Below are 23,202 nucleotides of genomic sequence, written 5' to 3'. Positions count from 1 at the left end.
ACAGAAATGAGAAAGTGAGCAGGTGGTAATAAATTTGTTAGGTTTGTTAAGGTGGAGAGTATGTCTGGTAACTGTTATAGGGCAGTGGTCGCTCAGGGCATTTGGAAGGGTTTGGGAGTTATGATAGTTTTGAGGGTGGGAGACCAATATCCAGTCAAGAAGAGAGCTAGGTAGGTGAGATTTATTAATGTACATTGGGGTTGTGATTAGCTGCTCAAACCCATGTAGGTTTATACAGGAAGTAGTGTTGTAAGTAAGAGGAATGGTCACATATCTCTCAACTGTCCAGATGTTCGCAGAATGTCCAGATTTTTGACCTGTTCCTCATAAAATTTGTGGTTTTCTGGCAAATCCCTAGGATGAACTAAAGATTAAAAGTCACTGAATAATGGCATACATTTGAGTTTCAGACTTTGTATCCTTCAAAAATGTATGTTAAAAGAAACTCTGTTAGCAACTTTCTAAGTTTATAAGAACAATATTTAAGACGTGTCCCTGTTTTTGGGCCTATGTCCCCCCCCCCCCCATTTTGTCAGGCTTTGTCCAGATTTCTTGTACTAAGAGGTTGAGAGGTATGGGAATGGATGGATAAGTACACTTTATTCTTATGCATTACTGATGTAGGTTTTATTCATATGCATTACTAATTTCTATGTGAAGTACATCAGCTACTGTTTTCACATCTTGCTCTTCTACATGTATTTCTGTGAACAGTGTTCGTTAGGCCCGGCAAGCCAGTATGTAAAAATCTACTGCCAATCATTAGCGGACCGGAGTTCCGCTGTGGCGACCCCTAACCGGGAAAAGCCAAAAGACACAAACAAACAGTGTTTTGACAAAGTAGTCCCTTCCTTTTAAGGGTGACATTCTTTTCTTTGGGGGATAGGATTTGTTTTAGATTACAGGATTATTACACATGCCATTTTGTATGACCTTCTTTATTGGGTGAGTGGGGGGGGCACTTTATTTTTGCATTTTTTATTTTACGTGTAAATGTTGTTTATATATCGTAATGTGTTATGTATGCTATCTTGTTTTAGTGTAAGGAATTCGTATTTAGGTGGACTTATTTATTACAATTTTCTTTTGTGGACTTGCAGTTACCACATTTTGTACAGGATTTTAGTTTACATTTTTGTTATACAGTGCTTGGAATGACTTTTTAAAGGTCTTAGGGTTAGGAAAGTGTTTATATAGGAATGTTTTGTTACTGTTACAGGTGTAGTGCAGAGTTTTTAATGCTTAATGTGAAATAAATTCAGGCAGTATGTTGATATTTAAAATACCTTGTACTTTAGGCATGATATGCATAAATGTCACAAACTGATATGTACAGTTAAGGACAGGACATGGATGGATGGATGGATGGATGGATGGATGGATGGACAGACAGCATTGCTTTCCCATAATTTAATCAAAACTCTGCTGTTTGTCAGCTATGAAATACTACGTATCATAAATCAGCCAACATACTACATTTGTACCATTCTGTCTGTGAAATCAGTAACGATCGATATTTTCAAAAGTCAATAAAAACTATCGCTACCACATAAATATTGCAGAAAATTATGCTTTTATCACCACAATGATGAGATCCTAAATTTAAGCTGCAGTAAAATGGGCCAACATAGAAATAAAGACATTTATGGCGCATACGGTCACTTTAGCCACTCATTTCATCCAGCTTCCTACCTACTACACATGCAGTTACTAGCAAACCAGCTGAGGAATCCTTGCCACTACCTGCTCCTTGTACTCTTGAATTCCTTTCTCATTTTTAAAGTTCCTGCTTCCTTTGGTGACAAAAAACACCTTCATAATCTCTCAAGTCCATTCATCTTTCATCACTCTATCTTTGAAAGACCATCACGTGCAAATTATTTTTTTTATCAGGAGTAAATTTCTTCACTTTATGTTGAACATAACAGCACCACATACAAAGAAAATATCACATAATTTCCAAGTTTCTTGCCAGCACCGAAATCTACAGTTTCTTTTCAGATTTTATTTTTGTTTATCCATTTATCATTTTATAATTTACTAACTTCTGAGTTGGTCCATGGACCACTTGCAGTCATAACACTGGCTACAAGGTCAAGGATAAAGAGTGTACTTCTGAGACATGGGAAGACACAGAAGTACACCCTAAAATGCAGACAGAGAGAGAAAATAAAAATCCCAAACATACAGAGGCAGGTCAGAACTAAACTTCAGATCCTGGTGATGTGAATCAAAGACTTAATGATTGGGACCCTGTGCTGCTTATTTTGACTTACCTTGAAATGTCACATTTCTTTCCTTATGCAGTTCTTTTCCAGCACCTGATACATCATGCAGCCCATGTCAACAGGCCTTGTCAACATGAAATGTTATTTACAGATGTACGGGCAAAACAGGCTAGAATGACAAGAACCTGATGCGTTTAGTTAAGAATGCAAACGACTGGGGGAAGGGACAAATACAACTAAGACACAGAGGCTATACAAATAAATAAGTACATAACTTGGCCATTGTTTCCAGGGAAAAGCAAGAACAGAACCATAAGTATCTGCATGTGTGCTTAAAGGAGGCACTAATTCAGATTTGTGCTAGTTTAAACCAGTGAGAGGATGCACTGAAGGCAATGGAAATGCAATACAATTCGATATTATTGAGCAACAGGTGTGCTGAGTGAAGAAAAAAGAAGTATTTACTCAGAACAGAGTCACATTATTATGTTAGACTCCCGCTATGCCAATTGGGAAAAAAACAGACATGAATATTATATCATCTACTTGATTAGCACAAATGCTTACTATTTCACAGAAGACTGCCAGTACCGGAATCAAAAAATTTTTTTTAGTTTCGGATTATAGCTGTTTTCAAACTGCTACCATAACCTTTTCGAGTGTCATTTGTCTGTCTATGGAAGATGCTTTATAAGGGCTTTCTCACCCCTCCCAGTCCCCTCAGTGGTATATGTGATGCATTCCTGTAATCTGTCTTTCTACTGTTTCTGGGGCAGACATACACCATTTTAAAAGCCTTTCTCTGAACCACCTCCAAACTACTAATCACTCTGCAGAGATAGTGGCTCCAGAGCTGCAATTTTAGGAAATAACATTTCATTTTAGAATCTTTGCAATGCCACTTTAAGACATTAAAAAAAGCCAGGTCTGCTATACCCCTCCTTATCAATCACTAACTACATTTCATTAATGTGACTGGTTCTGCCACTGCACTCTCCCTCCTCCCCTACTTCTCATACCTTAATCTACTTTCTGCCCTTAACTCACTCTTCTCACTAGCTCTCTCTAATCTTCCTTTACTACTCTTTCTACTGTCTTCTAAAATATATTAAGCAAATCGCCTCAGAGAAACATTCTATTGCAATTGTCTTGCCTTCATGCAACCACATCATGATAAAACTGGGTTTTTGTAACCACTTACCCCAAAAACTATACTCATCTTAATGACATATTTCTTTTTATACATCTTGAAATAGTTTTGCTATACTCCTGATTATTGACACTGTATAACATTGTATTGCTACTTAATGCCTTGTAATAATCCTGTGACATTGTTGTTTAATGCTAATTTATAATGAAAATTGTATAATATGTTGGAGCTTTTCTCCCCAGGCCTCTGCTGAAAAAGGGCTCTTCAGCTCAGTCAGACAATCCCGGTCAACAAATATAAAATAAAATATAAAATAAATAAATAAAATAAGTAATACTTTGAAGCTGGGGAATGCTGTCACTAATCAATTCTCAGGAAGTGTCATATGTACAGGTTTTATTAAACTTACACAAATGGTTCCTACTTTCAATCAAACTAAAATACCTGTCATTTCAGCATATCTACAGGTGTCATTCAACTTACACTTTTAATCAAACTAAAAATCCCTTACTTTTATTTCAGCATATCTACACGTGTTATTCAACTTACCCATATAATACCACTTTTAATCAAACTAAAATCCCCACCTGTCATTTCACCATAGCTACAGGTGTTATTCAAGTTACAAAAATGGTACCACATTTAATCAAACTAAATTTCCTAGCTGTCATTTCACCATATGTACAGGTAATAACAGAAATGATATTACTTTTAGTCAAATTAAAATCCCTTCATTTGCTTTAAAAAATGATAAAGGAAAGCAATCATACATGTCAAGCTCTTAGAGCAAGAAATCTGGACAAAGCCATACATAAAAGTGGGGCGAAGGCCCACAAATAGGGATACGTTTTAAATATTGCTCTTACAAACTTAGAAAGTTGATAGAATTAACAGGTTTTGCATTAGCATGCATTTTCTGAAGGGTATGAAGTCTGAAACTCAACTGTCTGTCATTATTTTCTAGCTTCGGTCTTTAACGAGTTGTCACTAATTTGCCAGAAAACCACAATTTTATGAAAAAAGGAGCAAAAATATGAGGCAAAAATCTGGACACTCTGTGAAAATCTGTACAGTTGAGAGGTATGGAAAGCATCAGCTTAAAAAAAGACAGTTACTTCATTGTTTTAGATCAGCAAAATGTGGCAGGCTGAGGAACACAATGCTCAGACACTGCTGTTGTGCAATATGGGCTGTAATACAAATGAATGGTATGCCATGTAGTAGCAGCTTTATTTTTAAAGAACCTCTCACCTGTAGATATAAAAGACTCCTGAAATGGGAAAGAACTTAAGGCCACATAAAAATATTATTTTCTGAACATGTCCACAAAGATCCTATGCATATATTCCTCCTGTTTATTATTCTCTGCATTTTTCAGTATATTTGTGATACCTTTCCTCACTCAAGATAAATCAAGTAGGATATTGAAATCAATAATTGAACAAGTGTAGAAATACATATTGCAAAGTCCAACTGCACAGGGTTATACACCCTTAAGTAATTTCTCTGATACATTATTTTTCACTGAAATATATTTGAACCAAATAACGTGATTAGCACTTTTCTAATGCAGTGAAGCTAGTTCATGTTTAAAATAATATTGCTATTAAGGCTGCAAGATAGCTCCCTGATTGAAAAAAGAATGATATGTTCATAGGTAAGTACTAGGCTATCTGTCCAAGGGCATTTATAAGCCTAGCCAAAATGTGTTGGCTTTCGCCACCCCCTTAGATTAGTTCCCTGTGCCCCTGTCCAGCAGCATCATTAGTTCCCTGCACCACTGTCCAGCAGAGCCACTGCAGTGATCCCCGGGGTACATTTTCTGTTTCCCATCCACCCGTCAAGGTTTCTCTTGAAGAGTGTTAGTGAGGGGCTCTGTCTGATATATATTGGAATCCTGTTCCAAAGCATGGGTAGTCTCTCTGACAGGAATTTATCCCTCCAGTATGTCCTATTTATCGTTGTGGTGAGGTTTATATCTCTAGAGCATGTGGCTCTCTGGGATTTGTTTTTTTTTAGGTGGAGCATGTCCATCAATTCTGGGTTGGACATGGCCTTTTATGTCAGGCAGAGATCACCTCTGAGTAAGCGGTATGCAACAGAGTACAGCTGGAGTTTCTTGATTTGGGCTGCATAGGGCATCTGATTGAGGCCCGTAATCCTTTTGGTAAGGTACATTTGTGGTCTTTCCAGCTGTTGCAGGTGTCTTGTAAGGTACATCCCAAATGGGGTGTTGTATTCTATGATGGGTCTAATGAGTGATGAGTAGAGAGGCACAATAACCTCTTTTGTTCTAGATGCGAACCCTTTTGTGATTAGGTGGGCCACATTTTCTAACCACCTTGGCAATATGATTATCAAAGGAGAGATTACTATCTACTTGGGTCCCCAGATCCCTTATTACATTTTTTGTATTTAGGGGACTACCACCTATGTGGTAGTTCATGGGTACTTTGTTTTTTCCAAAGAGGATGACTATGCACTTTTTGGCATAGTTTGAGGCCATGATTTTGACATCAGGTATCCGTCTCAGTGAGACCCTTCTGGAGGGTGTCTGTATCAGCCGGGGAATCAATTATGGACCCTAGTTTGCAGTAGTCTGCGAACTTGGTCAGCCATAGTTCTCCTATGCTTGCCTGTACCTCTGAGAAGTACATAGTGAACAGGAGGGGTCCAAGGACTGAGCCCTGGGGGATGCCACTTGTAACCGGTTTAGAGTCGGACATAGAGCCTGCAACTCTCACCATGTGGGTTCTATCCATGAGCCAGTTGACAACCCATCTTGTGATGTAGGGGGTTTATGTTCAAGCTGGTGAGCTTGTTTATAATACTAGAATGGGGAATGGTGTTGAAAGCCTTTGCAAGGTCTAGGTAGGCTGTGTGGACCTCCTTTCCCTCATCTAATGCCTTGGTAACTGTCTCAAAGAAGTCCAACAGGTTTAGAAGGCATGATCTGCCCTTAACAAAGCCAAACTGGGTAGGGTCCAAGGTGTGGAGGTTCCCAATGTCTCTGTTAATGAGTTCCAAGATGATGTGCTCCATAGCCTTGCAGACCAGGCTAGTCAGGCTTATAGGGCGATAGCTCCCGGGGTCCATTGTGGCTCCACCTTTGTGGAGTGGGATAACTGTTGCTGTGCACCATTCTGTGTGTACATAGCCTGTAGAGAGGCTGAGTTTGAATGGTGTGTTTAGGTGAGGGGTTAGTTCATTTTGGAGCTCTTGTAAGAAACAGCCTGGGACACCGTCCGGTCCCATTGAAGTTGTGTTTTTGGCTTTGGATAGAGCTGTTTTAACCTGTGTGTTGGTGATTGATGGGGCCCTACATTCTTCTGGTATGGTTATGGGCCCTTTAGGGGGTGAGAGGGGGGTGAAGTTTGCACTAAACCTGTCTGCCAGAATGTTGGCAATATCAGTCGGTTCAGTGTATTTTGTGCCATTCTGCACTAACTCAGAGCAGATCTGAGAGTTTCCACTTAGGTTCTTGATATAGCTAAAGAACGCTTTGTGGTTATCTTTGGAGTCCTTGGCAATTTTTCTTTCGAAACTAGCCTTGGATGATTTAATAAGGGATCGTAGTTTCTTGCTGATAATGATCAGGGATGTCTTTCTTTCTTGGGATTTTACTCTTTTCTGTACTAGTTTCCTCCTTCTGTTGTATAGCTTGTTTATGGCAGGGGTCCACCAGACTGGTTTCCTATTCTTGGAGGAGTGAGTCTTGGCTTTACTTAGATAGCATGATCCATGCATTCCTGCAGATGCTCATAGAGTGCCTTTGTAAAGGTTTCAGCAGCTTGGACAGCATTGTCCTTTAGCATGGGGGCTTTGAACCTTTCCACCTCGGTCTTAAGTAATGTGAAGTTTGCTTTTGAAACGTTTTTCACAGTGGTTTCCTTGATTGGGGGTGGGGGCGGAATGTGGATATCCAGAGTGATTAGTCTATGGTCTGATCTAACCAGTGAGGGGTTGACCTCTGGTGTGGAACACCGGTCGCCCATGTTGGTGATGACCAGGTCCAATATGTTGTTCCCTCTGGTGGGGGTGTTGACTAGTTGATCAAGGGCATTTGAGTTTATAAATTTTAAGAAGTATTGGGCAAGGAAGTTAGTACTTGAGTAGTTCTCCCAGTTTATGTTTGGGTAATTAAAATCACCTAGTATTAGGGTGTTTGGTAGGACCTTCATATTTCCCAGTGTCTCCAGAAATACGGAATGGGTGTTCTGGGTCATGGTGGGTGATCTGTAGCAAGCTACAATTTGGATTGCAGTTTTTCCCGTTGTTAGTTGCACATGGATGATCTCTGATGCATTGTGCTGCGCCACTAACCTGGAGGTGTGGGTATCCTTGATGAATGTGGATACACCCCCGCCTTTTGTGTTCGGTCCTGGTTCTGTGGCCAAAAGGTATGGTATGAGTTATAGCCTAGTAGTGCTGGGGTGCTCTCAGGAGCCTTAAACCAGGTTTCTGTTACTGCACAGATGTCGATGTTCTCCATACTGAGGAGTGCCTCAAGTGCATGCATTTTGAGGTTTAGACTTCTGGCATTGAGTAGCATTACCCTCAGTTTTTGGTTACTTGTGCTACTTATGGTGGTGGGTTTGTCTTTTGAGCCTTGCCTAAAAAAGGCACTATGGGGGCGGCAAGAGCCTTGGCCAGTATTTGAAAGCCTAAGGGTGACAGGTGCAAGCCATCTCTTGCAAAGCAATGTGGCTTGTCGAGCATGTCATCCCAGGCGGACAGATACTGGATCCCCTTTGAATGACACCAGAAACTTAAGCCAATTGTTGAAATTGATCATTTTTTCTTTATACTGTGACATCATTCTTGGTGAGGGCAGGATGCTACTCAGAATCAAGGTCATACTGGCCTGGGCTACATGATCAGAGAGCTGTTCCATGTCTCTTTTCATGTAGTCCAGGGAGGTACGTCTCAGGTCATTCACACCAACATGGACAATGACAGAGTCGTATTTGTACTTGTTCTGGAGTGACCTGAGTGCTTGTGTATGTGGCGGATCCTGGTGCCTGAGAGGCAGCTAACAGTAACCTCCTTCTTGTCCAGCCTAGTTAGTGGGACATCAATGTGCCTGACTATAGAGTCGCCTATTACTAGTGTGTTGGGTTTGTTATTTTGCCTTAAGGGCTGTGATTGCGTGGCACACTGATTATGTGAATTATGTGTTTCATGGTTGGTGATGGGGTGTGGATGAAGGGTAACTTAGTGCATTTCCTTTCCTTTTACTTAGACTTGTCATGTTAAGTATTATATAGAAAATTATCACTATTCCCAAACACGATCTGCTTCTAAGAGTTGTACTCTGCTGCAGGCACATGTCCTGCACAGTGATATAATAATTTAACCTTTCATATAATATAATTTGCTGTAGGCATGTATCACAGACATCAAGTCCTGCACTATGATGTAATCATTTCATCTTTCTTAAGTTTTGCTTTAAGGATGCATCTCAGACATCACATGCCCTGCACAGCAATGTAGTAATTTCATCTTTCTTATATTTTTCTGCAGAAACATATCTCAAACATCACATGCCCTGCACAGTGACGCAATAATTTAATTTTTCTTATATTTTGCTGAAGCTAAGTATCTCAGATGTTACATCCTACATAGTGATGTCAATGTCAGCTTTCTTATATTTTGCTCCAGGCATACATCTCAGACATCATGTCCTGTACAATGATGTAATAATTTCATCTTTCTTGTATTTTGCTGCAGCCATGTATCTCAGACATTACATCCTGCACCATGATGTAATAACTTCACCTTCCTCAAACAGTGACATAACAAGCACTGAAGCAGCAGTATTTCAGTAAAACACTTACCCACAGTTGATAAACTGTAGGAAACAAGGACCTAGCAATAACAATTCTGAGATGGTGAATAGTAGGCTAGATCAAAATGAGCCACTGATACTGGGAATGAACTTTTCTAAAGAGTAGTGCAATATCATACCTTTCAACCTCTTAGGTTCATAGGTTGGTACTAGGCTATCGGCCATAGGACCTATACAAGCCTAGCCATAATAATTCCCTGGATATTTCTTCCCACAGTATTTACTTCCCTGGACCCCTGTCTAGCAAGCGACTGACGTGATCCACGTGGTGAATTTCCTATCTCCCATCCAATCGTCAAGGTTCCTTTTGAAGAAGGCCAAGGAGGTGCTCTGCTTGACATGTAATGGGCAGTCTATTCCAGGGTCTCTGGGTCAGGAACCAATCCCCCCAGCATGTTTTGTTTATTGTGATGAGATCATGAAATCTGGACAAAGCCATATATAAAAGTGAGACAAACGGCCAAAAATAGGGACATTGTTTAAATATTGCTCTTACAAACTTAGAAGGTTGATAGAATAACAGGCTTTGCATTAGCATGAATTTTCTGAATAGTATGAAGTCAGAAACTCAAAAGTCTGTCATTATTTTCTAACTTCAGTCTTTAATGGTTTACCACTAATTTGCCAAAAGACCACAATTTTATGAAAAATGGACCAAAATTATGAGGCAAAAATCTGGACATTCTGTGAAAATCTGTACAGTCGAGACGTATGGTAGTGCTGCTAACAGCTTTGAATTCAGCTGTTTACAAAAAAAATTCAGCTGAAAAAATGGGTCACAAATGCCTCAGGCTTTCTGTCACATATGATCTTTAAACTGAGAACACATCACATTTATCTGTTTATCTTTCCACTATATCAGCGTGTGTGTGAGCTTCTCTCTATCAAATGTAAGTATATCTATACATGCACACAAGCAAAAACACACACACGTACACATATATGCATGTACACACACACACACACACACACACACACACACACACACACACACGTACACATATATGCATGTACACACACACACACACACACACACACACACACACATAAGTGCTAACCCTATTGCAGCACTATTATCCCCATAAAAATAGTGCAATGGGTATCTGGATAAGTCATACGTTTGGTTGATACAAGACTTATGCACATATATAGCAACTAATCTGTGCCAGACAAAACAGCAGATACAAGATGGGGACCAGGAAATTAAACATAATGTTAAGCAACTTTATAGTACCAGCAGATTAGTGCAGAAGGCAATTGCTAGTACATTACAGAGTGACATACAATCTCATGTGCCTTACCTACAGGGCCCAAACATTTTCATTAGTATGTGGAGGGTGTGGCACAAATAACCTGTAGCATTTCTGTACAATTCCGTGGGAAAAATGTTGGACATTAGATTATCTTTTATCTGGCAGCTTAAACTTTACAGCATGTTATTGAAAAGGAAAGATGGCCGTTGTTGTATGCAGTGGGAGGAAAAAGAAAAATGGTACAATTCTGATCGAGAAGTATGGATTAAACATGTCAAGGACAGCATGGATGCAACACGTGACATAACTACATGCAAAGCTATATGACGTATTAAAATTTCTATAAATATTAACCTGGGCTAACTTTAAACAATGTATCTTAATTTTGCTTAAGCTGGAAAAACTCCCATTAGAGCAAATAGTATTTATTAGGGCACATTTTACTATATATTTGATGGAAATTTATCTTGAATGTTTCTTATCTGTCCTCCTTACGAATGACCTTTGGCATTTATTTTAAAATGTGAAACAGTACAAGAAGCATTGATCAACAGATTATTTGGCATTCTTAGATGCCTGTTATTATCATTTGTTATGTTGAGGTTAGTGAACTGTGACAGTTATACATACTGTTTCTACTTAGTCACAGGGATTCAGACGCTACTATGATTACTACCCCAAAGTCAAGGACAATACTGATTAAAGCCAATGCACTGTCCAAAGTAAAACAAAGGACACTTTGTTTATCCTAAATGTATCAAACGGGGCCATCATCTATGAACAACACATATTACAACATGATGGGAAACAGGTTTAAGAAAAATTCAACTAAAAAAATTATTTTTCCAACCAGTAAAATAAAAAACACCCACTAATGTCACGTGGTAAAAATGGTACAGCATGTTGTTACATAATGCAAAAGTGCTACTATGCGTAGCATACACCCATGCATTTTTAGTGCATTCTTCAGTGAGCACCACAGAGAACTGTAAGAAATAAGCACAATATGATAAAAGGGTATTAAACGTCTTCCCATTGCTATCATGAGTGATTGGGATCTGAGGCAGGAAAACATCAAGATGGGGTTGGAAAGATGTCGCTCTGTCAGGGGGTAGTTACACTCATAAGTAGGCTAATGGTTTCACCCACTGGCCCAAAACATACATCTCTATACGGATGTGTCTCTTCCAATGGAACAAACAATATGCCTCTGTCTTAATGCTTGTTTGCACTAATCCAGACTTCAGGATCCTGCAATGATGCTGTTTTCCACAGCTACAAGGTGTATGTTCTTAGGATCCTATTACCTTCTCTTGTAGGGAAGTGTTAACTTCACACCCCAACATTTTCTTTTACAACTGATGCATGGAATAATCTGTTTGCTTTACATTTATAAAGACCTTTTGGGGCTCAGATGGTACAGGAGAAGCTGTCTGGGCATAGGATAAAAAACTTGTATGTTTCTATTAATCTATTTTTTGTTTTATTTTCTAACAACATTTGCTTTACCAGTTTTCTCTCACTGGAATCAGAGATTATATGAACTCATATATATATGTTTGTTTGTTGCTGTTAAAGTTGTGCCTGGTTATGTTTTAGTACAATTATATATCCCAAAGAGAAGTTGAATTATTGATATGCTAAGTATGCTTAGTAAGGTGACTGTGTGTGTGTGTGTGTGTGTGTGTGTGTGTGTGTGTGTGTGTGTGTGTGTGTGTGTGTGTGTGTGTGTGTGTGTGTGTACAGTCTAAAATTACTTTTTTCCTTGCTTTCCTGACAGCCAGGATAAAGCAGACAAAGTACAGCAGAATGAATGAATGCTTGAATGCAGTGTGTTTAACTTGCACTTACAGTCTTATTTTCTGACGTGTGTTACCCTGTACTTTTACTGCTCTTTCTTGTTTATTAGGTACTGTATACCATATCTGTGTTGATATGCCTTCTTGGTCAGAGTCAGGACCATGAAGGAATTATGTTACCCTGTACCTTCACCGCTTTGTCTTGTTTATCATGTATTGTAAAACATATCTGTGTTGATATGCCTTCTTGTTCAGAGTCAGGACCATGAAGGAATTATGTTACCCTGTACCTTCACTGCTTTGTCTTGTTTATTATGTACTATATATCATATCTGAGTTGAAATGCCTTCTTGGTCAGTCAGGACCATAAAGGAACCTTAGGGAACACTGTGTTCACACTGTTATAAAATAAAAATATGGAATACGATGAGGAAATGTCTTTAGTACAATAATTTGGTATGCTGTTTGCTTTGCCACACCATCAGCATTGTAATTTTATAGTGCCATCACATGTAACGACAAAATGTACTGAATGCTGTTTCTTAACAACAGAAATGCAACAATTACTGAAGATACAGTGCCAGTAGTAAATACTTAATAATATTGGGTAACAAATGTCTTAAGAATTACTGAAGATACAGTGCCAGTAGTAAATACTTAATAATATTGGGTAACAAATGTCTAAGAATTACTGAAGATACAGTGCCAGTAGTAAATACTTAATAATATTGGGTAACAAATGTCTTAAGAATTACTGAAGATACAGTGCCAGTAGTAAATACTTAATAATATTGGGTAACAAATGTTTAAGAATTACTGAAGATACATTGCCAGTAGTAAATACTTAATAATATTGGGTAACAAATGTATTAAGAATTACTGAAGATACAGTGCCAGTAGTAAACACTTAATAATATCGGGTAACAAATGTCTAAATAAAGAAAATGTGAACAGCTGTTGAATCTCACAAATAAATCTGAATTTAACTGAAGCACTTCAGAAATAGCTCAACAGACTTTTAATATTTTTCTAAGGTGTATTATTAGCTTATCAGATTAGCATGTTCACTGTTTTGAAATTAGTTTACTAATTGTATTTTATTTGGCATTAAACAATTGTTTTTAATTGTATAGTGTGTCTGGTGCTCTAAAAGGTTCACATAATTAGTGGCTGGCAACAGAAAATGTTGACTGATTTTTGTTATTATGGATTTATTTATTTATTTATTTATTTATTTATTTATTTTGCATTCCACTAGCCCTTTTAAGGGACCACAGAACGAACTGTTAACACAAACTAAACCGTTCACAAGAAAAATTTATGTTGTATAAGACTGCTTGTAGTATAAGCCTGTCTGTTTCAGCATCATTTCATTTGTCACACCCAGGACTATTTTAAAATATTCACTGCCTAGATGAATTTTTTATTCCAAACAAAAAGTAAACAAAATAATATGACAGAAACATGAAGGAAAACAGAGTACTACACCCCACTAGGTAAAAAGTCATGCATAGTGTCCCATCTACTTGCTAGCAAGTAACTAATATATAAAAGATTGAGTAGCAAAAGCAGGGACAAAGAAAAAAAAGAAAGGCAGACACTAGTAGCTTAATTGCAGCACAACCTGATGAGAGCCTTAATGGCATATTAAAATGGTGTTCTGTTACAGAGTTCCTTATGCCCGTACCCTAAAAGTCCACTAAAGAACACTAATGACCAGCACTCATTCTCACAGGCATCTTCCCTCCAAATGAAATATGCTACTATCTCTACTTTTAGAGGTATTAACAATATCACTGTGGAATCGGTATACTTTTTTTAACTATATTCTTTCTTCTTATAAAAAGTAATACATTTATTCCCTCTAAACAATTCTATAATGCTCAGAAATGCCATGTTTTATAAAATCAGTCACTGATAGGTGTCAGATCAATGGCTCTGTACTCTGCCTTGTATAACAAGTAGGACAGATATTACTGATAAGATTGATATGCATTTTATATACATTACATATACTACTTGCTCAATTTCTACTGTCAATGTGAAAAACTGTATTAACAGTTAACCTGCTTCTAACTTACGACTTAAATGGTGTCATAAGAATCCTCTTTTGTAAGAGCAGTTTGTTGCCTTGGGAGTAACTGATGACACGGCTGCCATATTATGATCTCAGGGAGGGAGGCAGTGGTAAGGGACATGGGAACTTGGCAAAAACATGGCTCTTGTTGCAGAACACTTTACCTTACTAATACATAAATGGTAAGAGGAAAAGTCAGCTGATCTAATTTGATTTTTGTGAAATTGTTCAGAGGACATTGTTTTGTCTTACACAACAACATGTCCAAACTTCTCTTTTCTTTTTAATATTATTTTATGTACTTATTTATTTAGTCAGTTATTTATTTATTTATTTATTTATTTATTTACCAGGAAATTCCAACTGGGCACAGGTCCTTTTTCAGTGGAGGTCCAGAGAGAAAAGCTCCACAGAACAATAAATTAGCAGCAGAGTACATGAAGAACAATTGAATATACATGCAATAGCAAATAATACATACTGCAGCAAACATTAGCTATACATACAATATGAAACATAGTAATGAACAGATATACCAGTATCTAGCTAGAGGCTAAGAATAAAGGTAGGATGTATATACAGATAGTACTAAGCTCAAACTTTATGAGTGCCTATTTCTATCCCCCTTACAAGGCTGCTATTGAGCAGTTGTTAGGTCTGCAGCGAAACACTGTTTAAAAAGCTACAGCTTGGTGCAGGTGGAATGCAACATATGCATTTTCATACTGTGAGACTCTAGTAGTACTATTGTGGAATTTAAATCCAGAAGAAATCTTTATGCCCTATATTTTCAGAAAAAAATTACTTCAGTGCTTCACATTGTGTTTATTGTAAAATGACAGAAACAAGACAAAGTAGCCAGTATCCCTTTCTTTGCTGAAAACTGACCTATTTAGACCTTGTTTATTTGGTACAATTCTTCCTGAATCGAGTTAACACAAATCTTGACTTCACTATGTATAGACCCAGCAAAGTTTTAGGACATTTATTACTTGCACTATAATGTCCATTTTTTTCTCTGGATGTGAATTTGTACAAAGAAGCTTCACTTTGACTTGTAAAGAAAAAGCTGACATGGCAATGTTCCAGGACATAAATGTGTAAAACTGTTGAATTACTGTTTCACATAACAAAGTTTGCTCATTTGTGCATCACCAGCTATCTTTCAATTACAAATTTGTTCTACTTACTTTTCTAATTATACCCATTCTTACCACTTTGGCTCCCAAATCTTGTGCTGACCCTCTCCTTCCACATGTAATACTACCCTAAGGTTAATGCCCTGCCCCAGTAAAGGTCATCCTTATGCAGCCTCATGCCAGGTAATAGCAATGGGTAATGAAAGGCCAGCTATTATGCAATCAGACATGCCACTTTGGGGTGATAACTACATTGCATGTAACTGTCAGAGCCCACCTGTTGCTGTCTACTAAGGCTTATTTATCTGCTTACTTGTGCATTTTAAGTTAATCTCCTAGAGGGACTCCATGAGTGTATTTATGTATGTATGCATGTATGTATGTATTTATTTATGTTATATGGGTTAATATCATTCAGCTGATGTCTGCATTACATGGACCTCACAGGGAATAAAGTTCCATGAATGCAAAATTAGAAAAAAAATGTTTTAAGTAGCCATTTAGACTACTCAGCTTGCCTTGAGAAGGCAAGAGAAAATGTAAATGCTCAGTTAAAACCTCATGTGGACATGGGACCTAGATGTAGATTCCAGGGGGCATCCAGAGGCTAGAATTCAGCCCCACATACTGGAGACTAGAAGGCCAGTCTTAGACTCCCCCTCCTCATTTAGAGTTACTCTTTCATCTCAAACTGATCACTTACTACCTTCTGTTCTTAAACCTGCATCAGTAGAGCTAGAAGAAGAAATCGAATCTCCTCACTAGCAAAGGAGTGCAACACTTAATTTTGTGGCACCAAAATGATGAAAACAGCTTTATGCACACGCTGTAAACTGATGTGTGTCAGTATGAAGTAAGGAACACAGCCAGTCTTCCGTGTTGTACTGCATGAAAACGGTTACTTAACATATGTAAAGTAAACATTTTACTTGCTTATTGTTTTGCAGGTGAGCTTACCATAATGAGCCCTTTTTTAGTTTTAAGTTGGGTGTACACAATTAAATTGCTACAATTTGCTTATACTTCTAATATGGCTGGTACATTTCAAAATATTTATTCGTTTGTTAACCATATACATACACTAGGCACAACTTCCTCTTTTTACGTCTGGCCTGGAAACATTGTGTGATTAATTGATTTGGTCAGAGCCATAATAAGCAAATGGAGACAAACTAAACGAATCAAACCTGGGATGAGTCTGAAATTGGTCCAGTGCACTACCCCAGTAAACAAAAATAAATAAGCAGTCAACAAACAAACCAACTCAGGGCTACAGGAAACTGATCATAGTATAACTTTAATCCTGCACTAAACTGACACACCAACATACATCTCCACACATACATATTACAATGATCACACACACACATGTATGTGTATATGTATATATATATATATATATATATATATATATATATATATATATATATATATATATATTATATGATTTAGTACATAACACCTGGAAGATTTAACATTCATTATGGAACACAGAAGAGTGCGATGCACTGTACACACAACACATCGGAATACGTAGCTGCCAGAAGAGGAGTAGTTTAACAAAGCACAAGTTTTACAAAACTGCCTCGTACAATGTTTATTACAAAGTTTTGATATCTTGAGCACTGCATTTAGGGAACATTCAACCACGAAGGTGCATGCAGTAGAAGTGTAACCAAACTGTTAAAACAATAAAAAGCTCTCCTTAGATGTGATTCCTCCTCGCTTCTTTAGTTGGAAGGCCTCTTGTAATATCGACCTTCTGGTAGTTACTGTTACTAAGCCTCACCTTCGTTGAACATGTTAGTTTAACTTAATAATGGCTTTAATCAGGCTCTGTTTTCTAGGGTTTAATCTGTACAGTATGGATTTCTGTAAATATTGTAATGGACCCTTTCCATTTGTTCTAATCCTAGTCCAATCAGACAATGCTTTCTGCATACTAATGTATATTTTCTGATGTAATTTAATTAATCCAATCAATCCAGCTACCTGTTCAAACAAATAATTAAGACAGTCTCTAAGGAATCATGGTATGATAAACTGATACAGTTATTGCTACTTTATTTTCATTTCCAAAGTTTTCTCTGTTTTAGTTGTTCATGGTAAGATTTTCTATCCAACAGAATCAAACATGAGGAAGGTTGTAGTGCTACTCCTGGGTCACATATCCAGTTGCTTATAACATTCCCTGTTACTTTCCACTAGTGTTTTCACCATGACAGTGACACCCCAGATGACATGAGCTTGGCGTAGATGGCTGACCACTCACTTTGTCACATTATAGCAAGAGAAGTTAAATACCAGCTCCATCAGCCTCCAGAACATACCTAACCCATCAGACTATATATTTCCTTGCAGAACATAGTACTTAATTACAAAAAAAAAACATAATTAGCCTCAGTTTACAGTGCACTTTACATAATTTTCTTTCTCATTATTTTAATTAGAAAATCTGCATGACTAGCTCAGCTTTTAACACTAGAGATTTTTATTAATGCTTATATGCTGCAGAGTCTGTCCTCCAGGTCATAATATTCTGTTATTACATCTCATCACACTTTATCAGTGGTGAAACTTATGTCAGTCACGGCTCTGTGATTTCAGTTAAGGAGAAATTATAAGGACCAGATAAGATCTTAAACGTTTTCTGTAAAATAATATCCACAATAAATGTTCAGAAAAAATAGCAAATGTGGTGCTAAAGGGAAACAAAATCCTGATAATGCCCATTATATTATTTTTAAAAGACTTTCTGAAAGGAGCACCAGAGTTCTGGGGTAAGTAAAAATGTATTCCATTTTTTAAGTTACTGCACTTTAACGTATACCATTCCAAAAACAGAAAAGTATTTGAGGTGCAGACTGAAAAATTATAAAATAACACTTCCTTTTCCTAAAGCTTGTGTTCAGTTGTTTGGCACTTGGAACTCTTGTGTGCCATTCATGTCTGCAGTCATGTATGTGCGTGTGTGGGGGGGGGGTTGTTGACTGTGTTCAATCATTGCTAGGTTTCTTCAAGTAAAACAGCATTTCTGAAAGACATTACTTCTAGTACTTGCAGTATGAATTTTAATTGCATATTCTTTCAGTAGTTCATTTGATTTTCAAAAGTAAAAGAATACCATCCATGACCTGGAATGCAGTTCTCCATAATTCTTTCTCACTCCATATGCGTGTGTGTGTGTGTGGGGTATGTATGTGTACACACACACATATATATATATATATATATATATATACGCATATATATATATATATATATATATATATATATATATATATATATATATATATATATATGTATATATATATGTGTGTGTGTGTGTGTGTGTATATATATATATATATATATATATATATATATATATATATATATATATATATAATTTAATGTCCGATATGATTTAAGACAAATTTGCCATTGAAACCATAATAAAAACTGAAAAAGTCATCTGAGTTTTATAAAGTCTTTTTGTGGGGGGTTGATTTAGATTTAAAGCCATATACAGGCAAAATTAGGTTGTCAAAAGTTGCTTGTAAATAATATGATGGGGGTGGGTGACACCTCCAGATTTTCAAAAGTATTTTACATTTTTGAGCAGTGTTCCACTGCAACTATAGCATAACTTCCTGCCAGATAAGCACTTATGTAAGCTGCTTTACAAATTAGCAAAATACTCGGAAGGGAAATAAATTGAAAGCAGGCTTGCTGCATTTAAAGATTCTTTTCCTGAGCCCTTAAACCAGTAAGAGCGCATTTATTACCCATTTAAATCTATTTGATGTAGGATGGAGTAAATTAGGTTGTGGGAGTCAAAAAATATATGTTCCCCTCCTAAATAACGTATTCCTTTTTGCCTTACTTTTACACTATACTGTACCAGCTTTTATTTTTGTTCAGTGCATACAGACAAGCACAACAGCACAAGTATGCATGCATAAATGTTATATATTCACTCACGCCCATGCACAAGCTTTTAATAAACTGCAAAATGGTTAGTTTCTAAAAAGTTAATACACTTAAAACCCTGGTTCTTTTTCAGAGTTCATTAGCAACTTAACAAGATACTTATTTTTCAACAGTCTTCAAATCAGTCTGTCAGTATTTCCTTGATGTGGTCAGTGAAATCGGCACCAAATGCGATTGTTGGGCAAAAGCAGAAACTTCTGCTGAAATGTTAATACCTACCCCGTCACATTTCTACCCCTTTGAGTCAGGAATGTTTCTAATTCTCAGTTGCATTCCTAAACATAATAAGGATTATTCCAAAGGGCTTGTGTGGGTGTGTGGGTGGGGGTAAGATGGATATTGTTTTTCGCTTTTCAGGGATATTTTATTGCTGTTGACAAGACTTTATAAACATGATCTAAACTAACAGGGTGGACAGTCCTAGATCTTTGACAGTGGTTTATTTTTCTTGTAAGGCTGCAGAATGTTTCAAGGAGGATGGACACGTTATTTTTATTTCTGGGAAAATTAAATCGTGCGGTGAAAGGCATCTCTAAAGAAAAGGCACAAGTTGGTTAAGTCCCTCTGGAAGGCTGTGTTAGCCTCTTCATCTCTGCACGTTCATATTTAACAAAGGACTTACCCTTAAAAGAATCATCTTATTTTCAGCGGAGTCCTGTTCTATGGACTACTGACACTACAATGCAGTTTGATCAATGTCACTCATTGACAATGAAGTAAATAACTACCGTAAGATACCAGTTTTTTATCTGAATCCTTTCTGTACTGCCCTTTTGCCCATGGCTGTTTGAGGAACTTAAAGAAAACATAATATATTGTGTTTCTATAAGTCAGACTTCCATTTGTAAATGTTGTATGCTCCTTATCTCAACAGCTTCCGCCTTGCCTCGGGCAGTCTGAATAGGACCACGCCGTTGTCACACACACCGTTTGAAACATCAAGCAATAATAATTTGCATTTATCACAGAATCCTAGATTACGAGTTGCTACTGACAGTATAACTGCCACCCGCTGTCCCATAAATAAATGTATGCGAAAGTTACTGAGGAAACCGAATTGTTTGTTGCCTTAGCCTTCCAAAGAGCTCACTTGCCATTCAATTGGAAAATGTAATAACGTGCATTCCCAGTATAACCAGTCTAACCCCTCAGGTCTTCTTACAAAGCAGGTGTTGTACCACACATACATCAACGAGACAGAAAAAATGTTTGTTGCTCCTGCAAGATCAAAGGGTCTCTCTCTGGAATCCTGGATGGCCCATGACTCATTCAATACACGATTGTAGGCAGAGGGGGTTGCAGTGCCTGTATATTCTTTTAAAAAGGGGTCTTTGGCTGCCTTAAATAAATACCTCTCAATTGTCCAGATTTTCGCAGAATGCCCATATTTTTGCCTCATATTTTTGATCTGCTCATTATAACATTTGTGGTTTTCTGTCAAATCTCTGGAGATTGAAGTCACTAAATAAAGACATACATTTGAGTTTCAGACTTCATTTCTTTCAAAAAGTCATGCTAACGCAAATCATGTTATTCCGGCAACTTTCTATGTTTAAGAGCAATATTTGAAATCTGCCTTTATTTGTGTGCCTTTGTCCGGATTTCTTCAGCTAAGAGGTTGAGAGATAAGTAACTCTAGGAGTGGGGTAAGTTATTATATGTAAATGACAATTTGACAAAAGTATAGGCCAAGCACCTGCTGTTGTGTAACCCCTATCATATGTATGTAGTGCATTTATTTAAACACTCGAGTCATTTAAAACAGATATTTAGGGTTATTCAGCTGACAGCAATAAAAAAGGTAAAATACCCAGCGATGCAGTATTAACACTGGGAAAGAAAACTCGTTTCTACGTTTCTTCTACAGCCGTTACAATAAAGGTAGTTAAAAGCTGCTGTCATTTTTGGGTTCTGTGTTAGGCTTACGGTAGGTACAGGTTTCAGTGCTGGAAACTATTCCAGCTGGGATTTCCTTTCGTATTTCATCCATCCACATACCAAGCAACTATCTTACTCAAATTTAGTTTCTGGTCTTTATGCTCCCTCAAGCAAATAAGTGCTGCTATAGGTCCCTTTAATTTCAGTTCCGTGTACCATGTTATCTGAATATTTTTTTTTCTGGATTTGACCTGTCTATAATAATCTATAAACTGCTGGCCGCTCTTTGTTTTTGTTGTAGCCACATACAAACGAATACTAGTCAAATATTCATGAGAGATCGCAACATAACTAGTCAAATATTCATGAGAGATCGCATCATAACTAGTCAAATATTCATGAGAGATCGCATCATAACTCATAAAATGTCTGCAGGCAAGCCTCAGACCCGACACCGTGATCCCCACTTAGTCCATCTGTTAAAAACAAATCCTTTACATACTATTTTGGAATATCTGAATTTTGGGAAGGTGAGTGCAGTAAATAAAGCTGACTTAGTGCAGTGCGATCTGAAGAATGCACACATTTGATTATTAAAATGAGCTCAGCCTTGTCTCACCCTGCCCTTTTACATACATCACGACAGGTATTTTATAATCTATCAGAATATTAAAAAGCACGGAGAATTTGAAGTTATGACCCTGGACCTATTTGGAAGGGAACGGGGGGGGGGGGGGGCAAAGCCACTTGCTAGCCACAGCCGTTAAAACTTCAGTACTTCTCCACTATTACAAGTTCTTCAGTACTTCACCACTATTACAAGTTCTTCAGTACTTCACCACTATTACAAGTTCTTCACAGACACCACCCGGAAGAGTAGATTTTTCGCCAGAGCTGTATTTTTTACTTTAGGTGCTTTAGGGCCTCAAATACTTCCAACCGAAGGGCAATCCAATGACTATTAGAAAAAAAAAGAATGTCAGTAGTCTCCGGTTCAAATCCCACTAGCTGTCGACAGTGACAGAGAAGACTGGTTTCGGCTAAACTATTTTGTCTTAGCTGCAATTTGTCAAATAATATTTAGCAATACAGCAGAGCACAGTATCGTCGCTTTTTTTTTCTGCCCTTCCCCCAGTGATGAAAAACTAGGTTCTAGTGTATATAAATGTGCAAAATAACAAAAAGGTAGCAAACACTTACCTCCAGCACTGATGCTGCTGCCATGCCTAAGTAAATGCGGCTCCTAGGAGGTGCTGAACGTTTGTGAGTGTCTCAGCAGAGACTGGGATGGGTTGTGGAGGAGCCCAGCCTGGGAGGGGAGGTGTCCTAAGGTCCGCCTTCTAATTATAGGGCTCACTCTTTGAAGACCCGACAGACTGGGAGGGGAGACTGCACATGCACTGTGGCGTTTTCTTAGCTACAGCAATCAAGAAGTACAAAACTGTCCGACTGTCTGTCTGTACATGCATCTATACGTCTCTAACTCCTTTCCGCTCACTCTGCCTCTTAGTTGATTTGGCTTGCTCTTTTAAGATCCCTTACACATATTCCCTTAATCCTACATTATTAACAAAAAGTCAGTCTGGTGTATCATTCTTAAAAACAGCTATAGAAACCTGTCCTGGTGTTTCCATTTTATGGAACAAGGTAACAGTTGGTGTTTTGAAGTAGGTTAGTCTGCTCTGGAAAAATGCTGAGTGAGAATTTATAAAATCCAGTAATTGGTTTAATGGTATAGCAGGACTCGGATCAAAGGAAGGCAAGGTAGATTGAGGGAGGAGTCTTAGCTCAGAAGAGAAGGTAACTTCACTACCTGAATTACATGGGACAAGTCCTCCTGTCTTTCCCGGGCTACATC

General features: G+C 37.7%; 1 protein-coding gene across 1 annotated transcript in view; it reads right to left on the bottom strand.

The window, feature by feature from the left end:
* The window catches only part of SP7 (Sp7 transcription factor), a 58,002-nt gene extending 35,209 nt beyond the window's left edge, over window positions 1-22,793 (bottom strand). Inside the window, exon 1 of the mRNA XM_044083909.1 lies at window positions 22,545-22,793. Coding sequence (XP_043939844.1) covers window positions 22,545-22,568 — 24 coding nt within the window. The 5' untranslated portion in view covers window positions 22,569-22,793. The remainder of the gene's footprint in view (window positions 1-22,544) is intronic.
* Between the last annotated feature and the right edge of the window lie 409 nt (window positions 22,794-23,202).

The sequence above is a fragment of the Protopterus annectens genome, chromosome 9.part0, assembly GCF_019279795.1.
Source record: "Protopterus annectens isolate FY-2018-M chromosome 9.part0, PAN1.0, whole genome shotgun sequence".
Classification (NCBI taxonomy): Eukaryota; Metazoa; Chordata; order Ceratodontiformes; family Protopteridae; genus Protopterus; species Protopterus annectens.
Note: the sequence above shows the minus strand (reverse complement) of the source record. Positions and strands in the feature narration are given on the sequence as shown.